Raw genomic sequence first — 19,520 nt, 5'->3', positions numbered from 1 at the left:
CCATCATGGATATACCACCCAGCAAAAGATGCATTGCTGAAGTGAAGATGACAAGGAACAGGATGTTCCCTCTCCGGATCAGGGCAGACATGAAGAACAAAAGGGAAATGGCAGCAGTCACCCAAGAGGCCTTTCAAAGCGTGCCAAAGGATGAGAACTGGTTATGGCACTTGAGATTCGGGCATCTAAATTTTGGAGGTCTAAACTTATTGAGCAGAAAAGGAATGGTAAAGGGATTACCATTGATAGAGAAGCCGGACAGCCTTTGTGAAGGTTGTATATTGGGCAAACAACATAGAGAAAGTTTTCCATCAGGGAAAAGCATAAGGGAAAAGACACCCTTAGAGATTATCCACTCAGATTTGTGTGGACCAATGCAAGCTCCATCATTAGCTGGCAGCCTATATTTCTTAACATTCATTGATGACTATACAAGAAAGACTTGGATATATTTCCTTAAAAACAAAAGTGAAGTGTTTGAGAAATTCCAAAATTTCAAGGCATTTGTTGAAAACCAAAGCGGGCTGCACATTAAAGTTTTGAGAACTGATAGAGGAGGTGAGTATATCTCCAAGGAATTCCTAAGATTTTGTAGAGAAAATGGAATTCATAAACAGTTTACAGCAAGGTACACTCCGCAGCAAAATGGAGTTGCTGAAAGGAAGAACAGGACCATCATGGATATGGCAAGGAGCATGCTGAAGGCAAAGCATTTGCCAAATGAGTATTGGGTTGAAGCTGTACATTGTGCAGTTTATATATTGAACAGGTGTCCTACAAAAGCAGTCTTGAACAAAGTGCCAGAAGAGGCATGGAGTGGGAGAAAGCAAGGAGTCACCCACATGAGAGTTTTTGGGTGTGTGGCCTATGCACACATTCCAGATCAGCTAAGGAGGAAGTTGGACAGTAAAGGGGAGAAATGCATCTTCATTGGATACAGTGATGAATCCAAAGCCTACAGGCTGTACATTCCATCTACCAAGAAGTTCTTTGTCAGCAGGGATGTTCAATTCATTGAAGAGGAAGCTTGGGATGGAAGCATAGAGAAAACAGTGAATGTCAAGAACTGTTTGTCTCATGATGAAGATGAAGAGGAGGTGGCTGAAATGCATCCCCAAACAGCAGCGCCAACACAAGGACAGCAAGGGACACCATTGAGGATAAATGAGAGTGCTTCTCCAAGCACACCACAAGGAGGAAATTCAAGTGCGTCTTCAAGCACTTGCACACCAAGTGAAAGAGGTAAGAAATTTAGAAATCTAAGTGACATTTATGATGAAGGAATGAATTCCTTATTTGCCTTGTATTGTCATGTTGATGATCCTATTCATTTCGAGGATGCAATTAAAGATAGGAAATGGATAGAAGCTATGGATGAGGAGATGAATGCCATAGAGAGAAACAAAACATGGGATTTGGTTGAGTTACCAAAAGGCAAAGAAGTCATTGGTGTGAAATGGGTCTATAAGACCAAGAGCAATGCTGAAGGCAAGATAGAAAGGCACAAGGCAAGGCTGGTTGTCAAAGGCTACAAGCAGCAGTATGGAAGAGATTATGAGGAGACTTTCGCCCCGGTTGCAAGAATGGAAACCGTGAGAGCAGTGCTGTCCATAGCAGCACAAAACAAATGGAAAGTCTACCAAATGGATGTGAAATCAGCATTCCTAAATGGAGTGTTAATGGAAGAGGTCTATGTGGAACAGCCTCTCGGATATGAGAAGAAAGGTGAAGAGCACAAAGTGTGCAAATTGAAGAAAGCTCTTTATGGGTTGAAGCAAGCGCCAAGAGCATGGTACAGCAGAATAGATTCATATCTATTGGATAATGAATTTGACAAGTGTGAAGGAGAGCCCACAGTCTACATCAAGGAAAAGGATGGTAAAATTTTAATTGTTGTCTTGTATGTAGATGATGTTATTTTCACTGGAAATGATATTTATCTTATTGAGAATTTTAAATCAGTCATGAAGGATGAATTTGAAATGACTGACATGGGTTTGTTGAGATACTTCTTAGGCATAGAAGTAGATCAAAATGAAAAAGGAATTTTTATATCTCAAGCAAGATATGTAAATCAAGTTTTGGGCAGATTTAAGATGGAAGAATGCAAGGCAGCCATCACTCCCACAGTGATGGGATTAAAACTCAGCAGAGAGGACAGCAGCAAGGATTTTGATCCTAGTTTATACAAGAGTATTGTAGGCAGCCTTATGTATTTAACAGCAACTAGGCCTGATTTAATGTATGCTGTTAGTTTAATTTCCATATTCATGGAGAGGCCAAAGGAGGCACATTGGCAAGCAGCAAAGAGGATTTTGAGGTATGTCAAAGGCACCAAAATGTTTGGAATTTTATATCATGCCTCAGAACATTCAGATTTGGTTGGATACACAGACAGCGATTGGGCTGGAAGTGTAGATGATCGGAAGAGCACTTCCGGTTATGTTTTTCATATGGGTTCAGGAGCCATCTCATGGGCTTCTAAGAAGCAGTCCATTGTAGCATTGTCTACAGCAGAGGCTGAATATGTGGCAGCTACAGCAGCAGCATGTCAAGCAGTGTGGATGAGAAGAATGTTGAGAAGCTTAGGCCAAGAGCAGGCAAAAGCGACAGTGATTTTTTGTGACAATAGCTCAGCTATTGCATTGTCAAAGAATTCAGTGTTTCATAAGAGAACGAAACACATTGATACCAGGTTTCACTACATCAGAGAATTGGTGAACAATGGAGAAATTGTCTTAGAACATTGCAGGACTCAAGAACAGGTTGCAGACATCTTGACAAAGCCACTGGATCAGAAGAGCTTTGAATTTTTGAGAAAGTGTCTGGGTATGACCGAATGCCCAGCTGTTGAAATTAAAGGGGAGTGTTGAAATCTAATTTCAACGCAGCTGCCAGAAACCGGTCAATAAACCTCGCCGGAAAGCTCTCGGGTTGATTTCAGGCAGAAGGGATTTTCCGATGATCGAACCCGAGAAATTTTGGAGCCGACACGTGGTTCAGCCCTAACGTAACACAACGTAAGAATCTCGGGAGTTAATGTTCAGCATATGTTGGCCTTCCGATATTGTTCTCCACCGTTGGATTTGCTCCCGTGTTCTCCGTCGTTGATCGATTGAACCTGCATACGACTAGCATCAAATCAAATTAAATTCATGGCGTGGAGTAAATCTAAGTTTTGTTGACCATACGTTTAATTAATGAAATGTCATAGTGGTAGGTAGTATATTGAAGTTTTCATATATTGCACGTAAGTTTTTTTTAATCGGAGGTATGGGCGCATATGCTCATTAAGTAAATTTCGTATGGGGTATTGGTACTTGGTAATTTTTTTATATTTTTGTAGTTGACTTTTTTGTAATAGAGAGAGCTCGTGAGGCCGAAAAAAAAAAACAATGTGTGGTATGTATTGAACGCACAGCAGTGCGAGAAAATATAGGAAGAACAGAGTGGTAATGTTTTGAGGGGCATTTTTTTGTAAAACACAGGTGTAAGAAAAACCGTGTGGTTTTTGCACAGCAGTGCATAAAGAAAATGGTGGAGCGAATTTTGTAAGCGTGTGTAAGTTTTGCTTTTACAGCAGTATGTAAAATTGTTTTACACCAGTAAATGTGAATGGAAGTTTTACAGCGGTAAATGTTAATGGGAATTTCTCATATGGAGACAGATTGAATGTTTTTTTTGTTTTAATGAATAGAAATATTTTATGGTGAAATACTCTGTTCCTCAGTGAAATTTTTTTTGTCTTCCTTTGCACAAAAAGATCTTGGAGTAAAGTGAAACAGAGCATTCCCTCTGTGTTTTATTTTCTTGGTTTTTGGTATTTTCACCATTGAAAAATACCCAACATATTCCCCTGTGCACAAATTAAGGCCCCCCGCCGATTTCTATACAAATTGTGGCACCTCTTATCGATAGCGTGGTATACAGGGTGTGAGTTGATTAGTAGTTTAGTGCAGCTGAAATGGATTGAGGATAGCGAGCTGCCTATTCGAGGACCCCCTGGAGTGGAACTCCTGCCGAGAGTGATGTCTCATGTCACTTTCAAACTCGACGAGATTAGACAGATCAAGAAGCACGTAGGAGGAGTAAGTTAATGGTCGTTCATTAAATGGAATATTTCAGAATCTATGAATAATACATTTTATTCAAATTTGATAAATAGTAATGAAATTAATCGTTTCATTTTGCAGTGAAGTTAACGGTTTCACTTTACACTGGTTTATTAGTTTTTTAAAATATTCCAAAATCTATAAACATCTGGCAAACATACCCTTATGGTCACTGATATTATTTGATTGCAGACTGTGAACGATGTCGTAACGGGCATAATTTTTTATGGGTTTCACCGATACTTGTTCACTATTCTATCTGGTATGCATGTAATTAATATTCAGTGCGCATCGATTTGGTTTTTCTTCATAATTTCGGAGATGTCATGAAATTTTATGGGACTGCTTTCAGGCAAAATGAATTCTGAATCAAACGACGCCAGCGTTCTGGACCAAATGGAGAACTTAAGAGTCACAGCGTTGGCTCTGATAAACACGAGATTGCTCTCTGGAATTCAGGTGCACCGTCCACTCGCCCACAGAAATTTGCCTTATTTTTACACGCAGAATGTTGATGATAGCCTTATTTTTAGACGCACAGTATTAGTGATACGGTTGTATGGTGATAATTATTTTGATGGTAAATTTTGAAATATTTTTAAAAATGGAGAAATTTTGTTGGCAAAACTGTGACACTCCATTCATGGTTAGGAACCTGAAAATTAAATCATCATACAGTTCTTTCAATATGAATTTCTCTCACTAAACACTCTCATATTTCAGTTCTGTACAAATATACACTCTCATATTTCAAAAATTATTATAAAGAGATCATTTTAATTGTTTCATTTTTAAAATTTTAAAATATTTTCATAATTTACAATAAAATAAAACAGGAATTTTAGAATTTTCATAATTGTTTTTGGTTAAGGGTTAGTTTTATATATTAATTTTAAAATATGTGAAAATATTAATTATAATTATTATTATTATTAATTATATAATTAAAAAAACAATAATAGAATATATTATAATCTAAAAACTTTATTACAAAATATATAGGATTTGTTTATATTGAACTTATTTAGTTATATAAATAAAATGTTTTTAAGTTAAATTTTTATTTTTTTATTAAATTAAATGATATAATTTTTAACGAAATTATTATTTTTTAATATGTTTTTGAATATAAATAAATTCTGGTTAAAGGCTCTAAATTTGTAAATAATTAGTTTTTTTAGTTTATATGAGTTCAAGTTTTTAAAGACATTTTGTAATTGGGTTTTTGGATTTTAGCTTGAGTGGTTTGGTGAACAATTTGTTTTCCCAACTATATGGGTTCAAGTCTCTGAAGACATGTTGTAGTTGGCCTTTTGTGACATTTATGAAATAGTTATTAAGCCAAGAGACTCATTGATATGTAATTAGAAGTAAAAAAATGTGAGAGTAAGATGTTAACTAATTTATGTAGATATTTCAAGTGGTCTTAGTATTTTACGCTTCCGTCATTTTTAGGTATATGTTTTTTTAGAAATCCAAGAAAAAAAATTTGGACTTACAAGTTTAAGTTATGTACTCTATATAGCATTCAATAATACAATATAAATAATGAAAAATTACACATTGTATTTTTCATCTAAATTTCTTTTATTCCTCTCATGTTAAGATGGATCTACATTGGTATCAAGATGTGATTGAAGTTTCTCATTCTCTAAAAATTCTCAATTCTGAATTGTAAAACACCCTTCAAATATTCCATTTGCACTAATTTAAAAACTCGATTTTTTCATTTCAATAAATTAAACTCCATTCACAAATTTAACAACCCAATTATTTCATTTCAATCAATTTTGATTCCATTTCTAGTAAAGTTCATGACAAAATATATGGACAAAGAGCATTACATTTATTATCAATCACTATATAATTTCAAGAGTTTTTTTTTTGGTTTAGCTCAATTTAAACGTTAAATCTCATAATTTACATAATACTTCATAATACAATAAAATTATATTTAATATAAATTCAGTGATCAGCTATCACTAAATAAACTACCCAACTTTAATAATAATCATTTTACTTGTAAATACAAATCTAATCATAAAAAAATTGATGTAGTGTAAATTAATTATGATGCCAAATAATTTTGAATACATAAATATTACTTAATAACTATTTTTTAATCCCAAGTTAACAAAACTGAAAAACACAATAATAAAATTAAAAAAAAAAAAAAAACCATCTTTGACCACTTTTTGAAAATATTTTCATTATACTTGTGCAGAACATAGAAGAGATGCTAAAACTCCACAGTGAAACTCCGTGGGGCAACCATTTCGAATTTTTACAGTCCAGAATACCGCTGGGGAAGTACGATAATCCTTTGGAATTTGTGCAAAGAGCAAAAAATATCCTAGAGAGGAAGAAAATGTCCCGAGCAGTCTTCCTTACAAGCAAAATGCTGTCCTATCTAACAAGATCCAAAGGAGCAAAGGTAGAATTATATATGGACAATCGGTATAATTTTATTTGTTCAGTCGACCAATTTTCATATGCTAATCCCATCTAAATAATCAGGCTTCTGCTAAAATTATATACAATATGGGTGCCAAAACGACCCTGGCAATATCGAATATGGTTGGACCGTTGGAGAAGGTGGCCATGGCTGGAAACCCGGTCAAGGATTTCTTTTTCTCTTTATCTGGCGCTCCTCAGGTGTGTCTGTAACTTAATTTTCTTATTGTGTTTGAATTTAATTGAAGAAATAATTCGTTCTGCAATGTATGCCAATTAGAACATGAGAAAAATCATTCAAAAGTTTTTGATAAATATTATAAATTTGGATGGTGTGCAGACTCTCTTTGTGGGAATTTTGAGCTACGCGGGCAGACTGAGGGTGCAAGCCATAGGCACCAAAGGTTACATAGAGGCAGATATACTTTCTAAGTGTTTTGCTGAGGCTTTTGAAGAAATCAAAGAGGCTTCTGTTCCATTGCATCAGGTAGCCGAGAGGTCAATACAAATATGAGCAATAAACTTGCATTTTTAAATCATAACAGTATGTTAGCAAATAATTTAACAAGGAATATTCTGAAATAGAATTTCATTGAACTTCCATTTTAATTAGGCAACATATAATATGTAAAACAATGTTATGAAGTTTGAAGCACATAATAATAATATAATAGTTTTTTTTAAGTATAATAAAATTATTTTGAATTTTAAATCTTCTATAAAAAAAATTGGTAATAACACTGTATTTTTTTATATTTAAAATATATTTTTAATATATAAATAAATTCAATACTAAAAAATTAATAACATTTACATTTTAATTATACAAATTTCGCAACCTAGCTTTCAGATTTAAAATAAAAATGACCCTACCCAAAAAGAGATTTAGAATACCACTTATATCAGTGCAGTTATATCCATTGCTAGATATCAAAGTTTTATCATTTTTATGGGAGTCTTCACTACATTTTAATTATACAAATTTCGCAACTTAGCTTTCAAATTTAAAATAAAAATGACCCGACTACCACTTATATCACTGCAGTTATATTCATTGCAATATATCAAAGTTTTATCATTTTTATGGGAGAGTCTTCACTACATCAAAATATCAATGTTGGCTTTATTGCGCTTCCATATCTCGCCTTAGTAGAGAATGCTCTTTTGTATTTATAGCACCCTCTCTTCCATAAGAGAGATCCAAATTTTATTTCTCTTCTTCCACTTCAAAATATTAAACTAAGTATAGCATTTATTAAAAAAAAAAATTTGTTAAAATATAATGTGATGATTATGATAATTAAAATGCACTAAAATTTATATAATTTATTAAATTTTAAGAATGTAAGAGATTAATTATAAATTTTTAATATTTTATTTTTATCTTTAAAAAGAAAGTGAGAAAAGTGCTTTAGTTTCACTGAGTTAAAAGGACAAGTAAGAAGATTGATAGTGTGACAAGTAATTTGACAATTAGATAGAATGTGAATAAAAGATGGATAATTTTAGAGAAAGTGTTTTTCATTTTCAACCCTCATAAAATGGCACAAGCTACAAATTCATTCATTATATGGTGTTTTGAGAATTAACCAATACCCCATATATATATATATATATATATATTATTGTCAGGCATTCCAACTCAATATGGCAAAGATGTTGTAAGGTTATGTTATCTAAACATTTTGACCAGTAGAATTAAATAACAATAATAATACAAATAAAATATAAAAATAAAATTAATAATTATAATTATTAACTAAAACATTATGACTAGGTCAAATTACATAAAAATGAAAATAAAATAATATAAAATAAAATTATCAATTAATAATAATTAAACCAGCATATATCCATCTTAACTGGATCAAGTATCTTGATGTGTAAGCATCTTTCCAAATGAAAAGGGATTTGATCCCTCTCCGCCCTTGGTAGATCAGAGTTAAGTTGGATCTAGATTCTTTAATTAATAATTTGATTATAATAAATTTTATATTTTTTCAATACAAATAAATAAATAAATAACATAATGGCATAATCTAACTTATAGACAAAATGGCCTTTTTTCACGACATTTTTTTCTGATTAATTTTAATCGAAATCCGACAGAGATTTTTTTAAAAATGAGTTTAAGTTGTTTAAAGACAAAGTTGTGATAGCACAATTTGGGCCTCCTTCCAAAATAGAGCAGCAAGATGATAATAAAAAAGAGGCAACAAACTCTTCAACAAGAAATCGGGAAGCAAGGTCAGTATGGGAAAACAAGGACAAAGACTCAAATGTGAGTCTTGCATGTCAAAATAAATAGCAATCAAGTCATACCTAGGTTTCCTTAAGATTAGTTTGTTGGAACTACAGAGGTTACCCATGGAGACGAGGACCTGGGTTAGGTCCTATTGCGAAAGAGAGAGACATAATTTGCCTCATAGAAACACATGAGCATGAAGGGTGCAAGACACCTCTGTTTGAAGGATACTAGAAGATGGCAGTGTGGAACAAGGCAACAGGGAATGGCAAAGGGCATGGGAGTATCATGGTTTTAGTGAGGGAGAAAGAAGTTCGTCTCATTTAGTTAGAAAAAGAAGACTCAAATAAGAAATTCATTTGGTTTAAAATATCAGAAAATGGAAACCACATCAGAATTGCAGTATGCTATTTTGCGCCGCAAGTTTCAAAAATCTACAAAGGTAGATGGCTTGACCACAAAGATCCATTTGCAGCCTTAAAAGCAGATATCGCAACATATTCTTAGCTAGGTGAAGTCCTTATAGTGGGTGATTTCAATGCTAGGACTGCAAGTGAGCAAGCTAGCATTCTTTGTTGTAAAGAAGATTACGACCCTATTTGGCTTACAGAAGAGAGTAATCATCAGTGGGAAAGAATTTCAGAGGACAAGGGTTGCAATCTCTTTGGTGAACAATTGCTTACTCTATGTGGGGCCTTTGATTTAGTCATTTGTAATGGCTTGACTAGATGAGAAAAGTTTAGTAATTTCACTTGCCATACTTACAATTGAGCAAGTGTAGTAGATTATGTAATTTTCTAGCATGGTTTGTGTGAGAAAATGGAGGAATTTTTTATTGGAGATCAGCTGTGGAACTTATAATCAGATCACAAACCAATTTATTTAAGTCTCTCTTGGACTGGAGAGAAACAAATAGAGTCAAAAATTCATCATGTCCAACAAAATCTCCCACGGGGCAGAATTCTTTTGACTCCATAAAATTGTAATAGCTTCAAAATGATGCTAGAGAGGCTCTTCGAGAAGGAGAAAATCAAAATTCACGACCTTCATAGTCACGAATTAACACATTTAATTCAATTGCACTTGCAAACTGCAAAAGAGAAAAAACTAATAAGTCTTAAACAAATTGCTTTCTGGTTAATGCTTGGTTTGACGATGAATGCAAAAAGGCAAGGAGAATGTGGAAAGATTCAAACAAGGATAACATAAAGCTCAAATCTTACAAGTAGTTATTAAGCAAGAAAAAGGCCAATTTTATGGTTTCAAGGAGGGAAGAGCTAATCTTCCTTGGGAAAAATAATCCCAAATTATTTTGGAAGGAGCTCCAACCAAGAAAGATACAAACTAGAAATAGTATTACAGCTTCTTAATGGTTTGACTCTGTAAGACAACTCTATGAGCAAGATCCCAAGGTTGACCCTCCCCACTTGGTCAACACTGATACTAAACTCTTCACGGTGCAAGAGGTAGAGATGGGTATCAAGAAGGGTGTTGAAAAAGAAAAATACTTAGTTGAACTCCAAGCAAAATATCTAAAGTGGGGCTCAAAGATCCTTGCACCTCACATTACAAAAATTTTCAACAACATCATACAACAGGGGATCCCCACAAATTGGACAACTAGTCTGGAAATACCTCTTTTCAAGAGCGGTGACGTCAATTTTCCCTCCAATTATAGGACCATCATGATAAACCCTTTGTTTAAAAAGTTATTTGGAAGCATGTTAGAAAATAAAATTAGCAAGTGGGCAGAAGAAAGAGATAAGCGTGCTAAAGGGAAAGCAGGTTTTAGACCTAAACATTCCACGGTTTATCATTATATAACTTTAAGGCGCATCATTGAAAATTTTTGGGATAAAAATGAAGAAGTCTTTTGTTGCTTTGTTGATTTCAGAAAAGTGTTTAACACGGTCCCTAGGGATAAGCATTGTCACACAATGGAGGAACTTGGGGTTCCTAAACATTTGAGAGCGGTTGTGCATAAGTTGTATGAAGAAGTGAAAGTCAAAATTAGAACTTCAGTAGGCATTTCTGAAAGTTTTAGAAGCGATATCGGGGTCAAGCAAGGTTTCCAACTTTCTCCTACGCTTTTTGGTTTATATATCGACAAGCTTGAGGAGTGGTTAAATTCGCAAGGACATGATGGTATCTATTTGGTCAAGTTTGTTATAAGGTTTATTTTGTATGCAACTAACCTTATTCTGATTGCTAAATCGGCTCTTGATTTGCAAGAGAACTTACTATCCCTTTAGCATTTTTGTAGAAATGTGGGGATGCAAGTCAATATCATCAAAACGAAAGTAGTGGTTTTCTCTAAAAAAAGAAAACATAACCAGCATAAGTTCTACTTTGAAGGAAACATTCTGGAAGAAGTTGAAGATTACAAATACCTCGGAATTGACTTCAACAAAAATCCAAGTTGGGATGGTTGTAGAAAGAAAAGAACTCTGGGGGGTTAGAAATCATTTTATGCTTTTCAAAATAGGTGTAGAGAGGCAGAGTTATGGGACTGGAAAACCACTCAAACTCGTTTTGGTCTTCTAGTGATTCTGGTGATTCTCTATCGTTGTGAACTATGGACCAGCAATATATCCGACATGCAGTGGAGACAAATTGAGAACATTTAGAAGTGTTTGATTACAAACAAATTCAAGATTAAAAGTACAGTTCATTATGCTATCTTGTTAAGTGAAACAGGGGCTGCTCCTATTGAAGCAATTGCTATGGTGCGAGTCATAAGATATTTAAAAAAAAATTGAACAAATGGAAGAGGGTAGATGGCCTAAGGTTGTCTTTAATGACAAGTTGTGCAACAAAAAAAAAAAACCTTGGATGCACCAAAATAACAAATGGTTTAGTGAATGGGGTATTTGCTTGAACACGTGTCCCATAAACAGCAAAGAGATGAAAGCTTTTGTTATGGATAAATTCCACAAGCGTACTTGGTACAAGGAGCTAGGAAGAAAGAAAAAAATACTATATTGAAGTGTTTAATCTTGCTCATAGTCATCAACCAAAAGCATACATAGAGGCCAATATCTCTTGGAGACCCAAATTTCTTATTGCTCAGTTAAGGACTAATTTTCATCAACTTTGTTGTGAAACAGGGTGCTGGAAAAGGAAAAAAGAAGTGTGGGAGGAAAGAGTATGCATTTTTTGTTCTTCCGGAAAAGTGGAAACAGAAAAGCATTTCATTTTAGAATGTGAGGTCTTCAAAGACAACAAGGAAATTTATGCAGATATGTTGGCCACTAGCTCTTGGGCTTATTTATTTAGCAAGGGGTTTGTCGAGAAGTTGGGAGCATTTATTGTGAAACTTCACAGAAAAAGGGTTGAATACATCAAGCAGATGAAGAAGCAATCTATCCCATATGTTATCTTTAGTCTCGTGGATGTCAAAACAATTTCTTTCTTTCTTTCTTTCTATCATATTCTTTCTTGAAATTGTTTTGTGGGATTCCCGTGAAAAAAAACTATTTCGTCTATAAGTTAGACTACGCCTAACATCATAAAATTTTTACCATATTATTAAAAAAGTAATTTAAAAACATTCATTAAAAATATAATTCTATTTAAAATAATAATAATAATAATATAAAACAATAAACACAATGATTATAAGTTATGTTAAAATAATATTTTTATATTTGACAATGTAGAATCTAATGTGTTATATTTATCTTTAGGAATGTGGAGATTGAAAATGTTGTTTCAAATTATAATGTTTTTATTGTTGGTTTGATCCACTGAGATTTGAATTTTGAATTTCATGTTTTACACAATACTTCATAACACAACAATCACCAATTGAGTTGTTATTTTACTATTAATTTTTTTGGGAAATATTAATATTTTTATGAATTTCTGATATTTATTTTCTATGAATGTGGAGATTAAAAATGTTGTTTTGAATTATAATGTTATATTATTTTAATATTATTTTTTTGGGAAATATTAATATTTTTATGAATTTGTGATATTTATTTTCTTAATAATGTACATCTTTTGGACATGTAGCCTTGATTCTTTAAAATTATGAATTGAAAATATTGTTTTAAAAGTAATATAGCAACAACAAAAAATTGGAATATTGATTGCACTCATGTCTGCAACAACTAGGGTTTTCCCTAGCTTCGTGTGTGCCTCCTCCCTTGGCATCAAGCTTCCAAAATCACCTCCAATTATAGCACCTCTCCTATTGTCCCTCTCCTCGTAGCAGTACTCTTATCCTTCGTGGATGCCCTCCATTTCTTCTTCCTATACAAACCTTATTAGGCCTGCACCTCCATTTGGCATGCCTCCTCATGTTTGGTTGATGCCTAATCTCATGTCTCCTCATGATTTTCCTAGACTATATCTAATCATGGGCTCTCCTAGAGTTATCACTTTCAAGAATGTTGTGCTTCAACAATTTTCTGCATGTTATTCCTAAATTTTGGTTCACAAAGCTCCCTCCATTTTCATCCCCATTGGCTCAAAAGTTTACAAGGAAGAAATTTTCATTAGATATGGTAGTTTGATCTTTTTTTCTTTCAGTTTTGGCTAAGGCTTGCAGATCTTCAAGCCTAGCTTGTGAAAATTGGTGCTCTATGTTTAAGCAATACATTTTCATCCACCCTTGCGTAAAGGGATTTTTTTGTTATCGAGTTTGAAAGTGCTAAAGACAGGGATTTGATCTTTAACTCAAATCTTTGGATTTGGGGTAAATCGGCCTATTCTTTAAGCCTTGGTCTCCCTCTTTCAATCCATTGACAGAAGTACTAACTTAAACTCTTGTTTGGGTGTGGCTTCCAAATTTACCACTGCATCTATGGGGTTTTCCCTCTCTCCATGTCATTGGATCTAGTTTAAGAAAGCTCCATTTTGTCTCTCATGAAAATCAATAGAGAAGTATCACTGCTTATGCTAAAATCTATGTAGAAATGGACTTTAGTCTCGAGTTCCCAACAGACATTATTTTGACTGGAAAATATGTTTTGTATACTCAAAAAATAGATTATGAGAGTGTCTTCTTGAGGTGTAGGGCTTGTTTTGATACAGATCGTATAGCTTCTCATTATCCAAATGGGTCAAATAACTGTAAAAAGAAGCAACGAAAATCATTCTAGTCGGTATGTTCCTTTGAGGATCATCAACTAGTTCTATGAGATAAATCTCATCTAACTCCTCCACCTCAAGTGACTCCAGTATCTCAAGAAAAACAATAAGATTAGGTTTCTCAAAGTCATTAAAAAGCATATCAAATCCCATAGGACCAGGGCCATGAACGTAAGTCATGCCCTTGGACAACAAAAAGTTGGGCATATCAAGCTAATAAAGACGAATCTTGAGAACTAGAAGAATCCTAAACAAAAGACACTCTGGGTCTAAATGAACTATAAAGCACTCCACCTACTTCAAAACAATTTTGGACAAAAAAGGAAAGAAGAAGAAACCTCCAGTAGAATCCCACCCAATGGTCATAAGAAGTCATATCCAAAAACTAGATTAATCATGTATTTATTTTGTCTATTATTATGTAATCGATTTGTGAGAATATATTAATGTGAGAAATGTTAGACTATAAACCTCTTAAGTATTTGGAAAATTAATTCAACCACGTTCTTCTTAGGCATGTTGACAATATCTAAATTGAACTTTCATACATCAAAATTGTGTTAAGATATAAATTTTTAGTGTAACGTTATTAAACTTCGTAGATTTTTCTCAATAGAATTCTACACCCCCACAACCCCCCTCCCCCAAAAAGTAATATGGTAACCATATAAATGAAAAGGGATAAAGTTCTTTGGAATCCTAATTATAATTATCATGTTACTTGGAGTTAATCGAGTTTATCCTCCTAATAATGCTAGAACTTGTGGTCGTGATTTTGATAAATTAAAAAACTTGAACTTATCATGTTTAGTGGAGTATAATTTTCACAAGATATTATGCCATTTTAAGTTTAAGTAATGTAATTTTCATCATTTTTTTAACTAATTTGTTGATATATTATAAGGGTGGCAGGTTGGGGGGGTGGGGTTGTTAGTGCACCCTAATGGACAAATTGAATTATCCTTTTCCTAGAGCTCAGGACAAACCACCAATAACTAGATAGAGGTGCATACCCTCTTTCAAGGTATGCACTAATAAATTCCACTTAAATATTAATAAATTGATCATTGTGGGGGACTTCATGGTCATAATTCATCATCTCCACCTAGGATATTCCTTGCTAAACCTTAATCTTACAATTCTTTTCAAAAGGATTAAAACCATGTTGAGTTCTATGATTGAAGTCAAATGGATCCATGCTATTTGATAAAACAACATTATTATTGATCAATTAGCAAACAACACAACACATATGGAAATTTGCACCCTTTAAGTGAATGATCAGGTTAGTCACTTCCCCATACCATGATTTAATGACAAGTGTAGGTGGGTGATTATTTGGTCTAAGGGAAGAATTAATTATTTTTATGCAATCTATAAATGTTGGCATGTCGATCCATGTGACTTCAACATTGAAACTTGTGGGAATTGTGACTCACATCACCATGAAAATCCTGGACTAATATGGTTTACCATGCAAGTAGTTATGGATTGATACGATTGGAAGGACATTATGGAATCATCCCACACTATTGGGAATGAGATTAGCTCCCATTGAAGACAAAATCAAAAGAATGAATGTTGACAACTAGTTTCCCATTCAAATTAGGGATGACAGATGAGCTCGGAAGTATATGTTGCAAAATTTGTGAAAGAACTCGGGTCTACATGGTAGTCTTTTCTTAATAGGTTGGAATTTTGTCAATTCTTTGGAGTGTTGGGATGATTTGTTTCTCTTCAACTCCCTTAATATGATACCTTATGGATTGGATCTTACATAGGGATTGCATGTTGATCCTGGGAGGGAAATAAGAATTTGCATACATAGATTAGGTTTTTAGGCAAGACTAGTTGATTCTTCTCAATGCAAAGTGGAATTTTGGAGATGTTGACTAAGATTGTGGCAGAATTCAAAGGGAGTATTCCTGTTGCGGAAATAGGGGAGCATGCCTTCATAGAAATTACAAAAATAAAGAGTAATATCTTTGTAATGGAACAAGAAATCAAGGAGCTTCAGGAAGCCATACTTCAATCAAGCTTTACTATAACCACTTGGTGCCAGAATTTACTACCGCTATAAACATTCTCTTTGATCATTAGATGAAGATTCAATGGGCTAAGGATGAGATAGGTTACATCAAAGGAAAATTTGATGCATTACAATAGGTCTCTTCTTAGGATACTCAATATTCTCTCTCTCTTCATCTCTTTCTATTAGTGCTTCTAGTTACCTTGTTCCATATTTGAATGTAATAACTCTAGTTGTGGAGCAAGAGGAATTTCAGGAGAAGAGAATTATAGTAACATGAGTTAGGTTTATATGGAATTCAATTTTTTCTTTATATTAGTATTTTTTTGACATGTCTATACTAATAGGACATATAGTATAGTAGTTTTGTTGCTAAAATTTTCTTATGACATTAGGAAACTTGAATATATGGAAGTTGTTAACCTACATACTTGACTTATTGTATATATGACGCAACGTTGCATACCCAGATATATATATTTTTTTAATATAATATTTCCACTATAGCTAAAATAAAAAAAATATATATATAAAAAAAAAAAATATATATATATATATATATATATTGTAGATTGTAGGGTATATGATCATTGAATAAAATGAACAAAATAGATGTTGAAGGACCTCACTACACCCTTTCCTGGTGTGTGATCAGGTCTAGGAACTCACTACACTCTTTCTGGTGTGTGATTAGGTCCAAATACTAACAAGCCTCTCCACACCCTATCTTGGTATGTGATTGGGTCCCGAACTTAGTCAACCCTTCATGGTGAGTAATCGAGTCTCCTCCAAGAGGGACTCACTCAACCCTACCTGGTGAGGACTCTGGGCCTCTCAAACCATTCTTCCCTTCAGGAGAATGTCCATCCATGTTGTTATCAAGTTAGAACTCTCTCTCAATGAGAGAGGTAATCTCCACAAGCCTCAGCTTGTATCTGAAGTACATGAACTTCTCTTTGGGCAACGACTTTGTCATAACATCAATTGTATTCTCATTGGTGGAGATGTACTTAAGCCTTATCGTTCTCCTTTGTACCATGTCACAAATATAGTGGTACATGATCTCGATATGCTTCAACCTATCATGGAACACGGGATTCTATGAAATCTTCATGTAGCTTTGATTATCACAATATATCACAGTCAGTTCCAACTCTTAGTTAAAGAATCCTACAAACAACTTTCAAAGCCACATTGCTTTTGTACATGCTTCATTTGCTGCAATATATTACTTCTGCAATGTTGAGTGTGACAAATATCTACTTCTTTCTCATCCAAGATATCATAGTGGATCCCATGCTGAAGCATACCCCTGAAGTGTTCTTCCTATCATCAACACTTCCTGCCCAATTATCATATGTATACCCCTAAAGTTATACATCCTTGTTCACAACATATCTCAAACCATAGTTTACATTACGACATAGTTATCTCATAATGTGCTTTGCTATAGTCCAATGCTCATGTCTCGGTTCACAAAATAGATGTTCGGACCAGTGTTAACCAAATACATCAACGACCCAATCAATCGTCAGTACATCGATGTATCTACCAAACTGGATTCAGAGCCTCTTAACTTCTTCAAGATAGTCACCATGGGAGTAGCCATGGATTTATACCATTATACCAAACTTTTGAAGGATCTCAATAATATACTTTCCTTGACCAAGGAAGACATCGTTAGGTTTCTGCCATACTTCCATCCCCAAATAATAATACATCAGCCCAAATCCTTCATATAAAATTCAAAATCCAACTACTTCTTACATTTAATGATGAGAGGCTCATCACCTTTCAGAAAAATTCATCAACTCATAATAAAAGTGTCACAAGTGAATTCTTCACAACCTTAAAATAAAGGTTTGGATCGGCATCACTCTTGGTAAATCCCAATCTCTTCAAATAGTTGGCAATACAAGCATACCAAGCTATTGAAGCTTACTTGAATCCATACAAGACCTTATTTAACCTGCAAACATGAGATTCCTTTCCATGCACCTCAAAACATTGAGGTTTCTCTATGTACACATATTCCTCAATCACACCATTGAGGAAAGTTGTCTTCACATCCATCTAATGTAAGTTCCATCCCAATGAAGTAGCAAGAGAAATTATGGATAACATGGAGGTGTAATTGGAAACTGGAGAAAAAGTCTCATCATAATATTCTCCCTCTTTCTGGGAGTTCTCTAGCCACAAATCACGCCTTGTACTTGTCAATACTTTCATTTTCAGCATGCTTGATCTTGTATTTCCACTTGGAATTCACCATTGACTTCCCTTCTCGCCTAGGAACAATCTCCCAAATATCATTCTTCATGATCGATTAATATTCTTCATTCATGACCTCCTTCTGCAGTTGCTGGCTAGCTTCTTCTTCACAAGTGGAAGGCTCCATGTTAATCAGGTTAGTCATGAGAGTTGCATAGCTAGAAAACCTCTTAGGTTTCTTAATTTCTTTGGATTTTCCATCAGTAGCTACATGCCCTTCTACTTCTTCCAATGTAAATCTAAGCCATGTAGGTATTTTTCTATTCTCTTGAGCAACAATTGTTTCCACTAGTTCACGAGGCCCTTCTAGCTCTACAAGACCTTCTGTAGAACTTGAATGCTCATCCTCATGCTTTAATTCATCATAGGAATCCAGGGAAACTTCCTTGGACTTACAATATGCCACTTTCTCATCAAAAGTGACATCCTCGTTGACTTCAATCCTTCACTTCTCTAGAATGTAGACTCTATATGCCTTTGATGATTCATTGTAACCAACAAATATGCCTTTCTTTCCTAAAGGTTCAAGCTTGTTTTTCATATGCTTAGGAACATGAATGTAGATAAGAAAACCAAAGATTCTCATGTGTCCAACCTCTGGCTTCCTTCTAAATAATGCTTCTTCAAGATTCATATCTTCCAGAATTTGATGAGGACTTATATTTTGAATATATACAACTTCCAATGATGTTTATCCCTATAAGAACAACAACAAATCCTTGATCATGCATCATACCCTTGAAATATTCTTCAATGGGCCTGTTATTTCATTCTATTATGCCATTATGTTGTGGATTATAGGGGACAATCAAATCCTTCTTAATCCAAGCTTTCTTATAGAAAGTAACAAGTTCTTTTTGGGTGTACTTTCGTCCATTGTCAGGTCTCAAAATCTTGATCTTCTTACCTATCAATTTCTCCACTTTAGCCTTGAATTCCTAAAATCTTGTGAAGACTTCGTCCTTTTTCTTCATGAGATAAGTCCATGTCTTGCGAGAGAATTCATTGATAAATGTCACACAATACAATGAACATCCAAACAATCTTACAGGCATTGGACCACATACATCAAAATGAATCAAATCTAAAACTTCTTTAGATATATTATCACTACTTGGAAATGGTTTCTTGATGTTCTTTCCAAGAGCACAACCTTTGCATACACCTTCATGTTCTATCTAAAATTTAGGAACACCTTAAACTATTTGGTTCAATTCAGGTAATGATCTATAATGAAGCTGACCATAGCTTCCATGCCATAACTTACTTGGATTGATTTCATCATGTACTAGGGCTTGAGTTGATTGAATCA

At 34.2% G+C, this 19,520-nt stretch overlaps 1 protein-coding gene across 1 annotated transcript in view; it reads left to right on the top strand.

Moving 5' to 3' along the window:
• Positions 1-19,520, top strand: part of LOC149228951 (wax ester synthase/diacylglycerol acyltransferase 11-like) — a 78,504-nt gene that overhangs the window by 3,851 nt on the left and 55,133 nt on the right. The window contains exons 3-8 of the mRNA XM_089380915.1: positions 3,873-4,088; positions 4,305-4,378; positions 4,496-4,571; positions 6,337-6,546; positions 6,630-6,767; positions 6,907-7,053. Of these exons, the coding sequence (XP_089237041.1) occupies positions 3,873-4,088; positions 4,305-4,378; positions 4,496-4,571; positions 6,337-6,546; positions 6,630-6,767; positions 6,907-7,053 (861 nt within the window). The remainder of the gene's footprint in view (positions 1-3,872; positions 4,089-4,304; positions 4,379-4,495; positions 4,572-6,336; positions 6,547-6,629; positions 6,768-6,906; positions 7,054-19,520) is intronic.

Source organism: Pinus tabuliformis, chromosome J (genome assembly GCF_031772625.1).
Source record: "Pinus tabuliformis cultivar Carrire ecotype Pingquan chromosome J, CPIR1, whole genome shotgun sequence".
Classification (NCBI taxonomy): Eukaryota; Viridiplantae; Streptophyta; class Pinopsida; order Pinales; family Pinaceae; genus Pinus; species Pinus tabuliformis.
The sequence above is the reverse complement of the archived record's forward strand: the minus strand, read 5'-3'. Positions and strand labels throughout refer to the sequence as shown.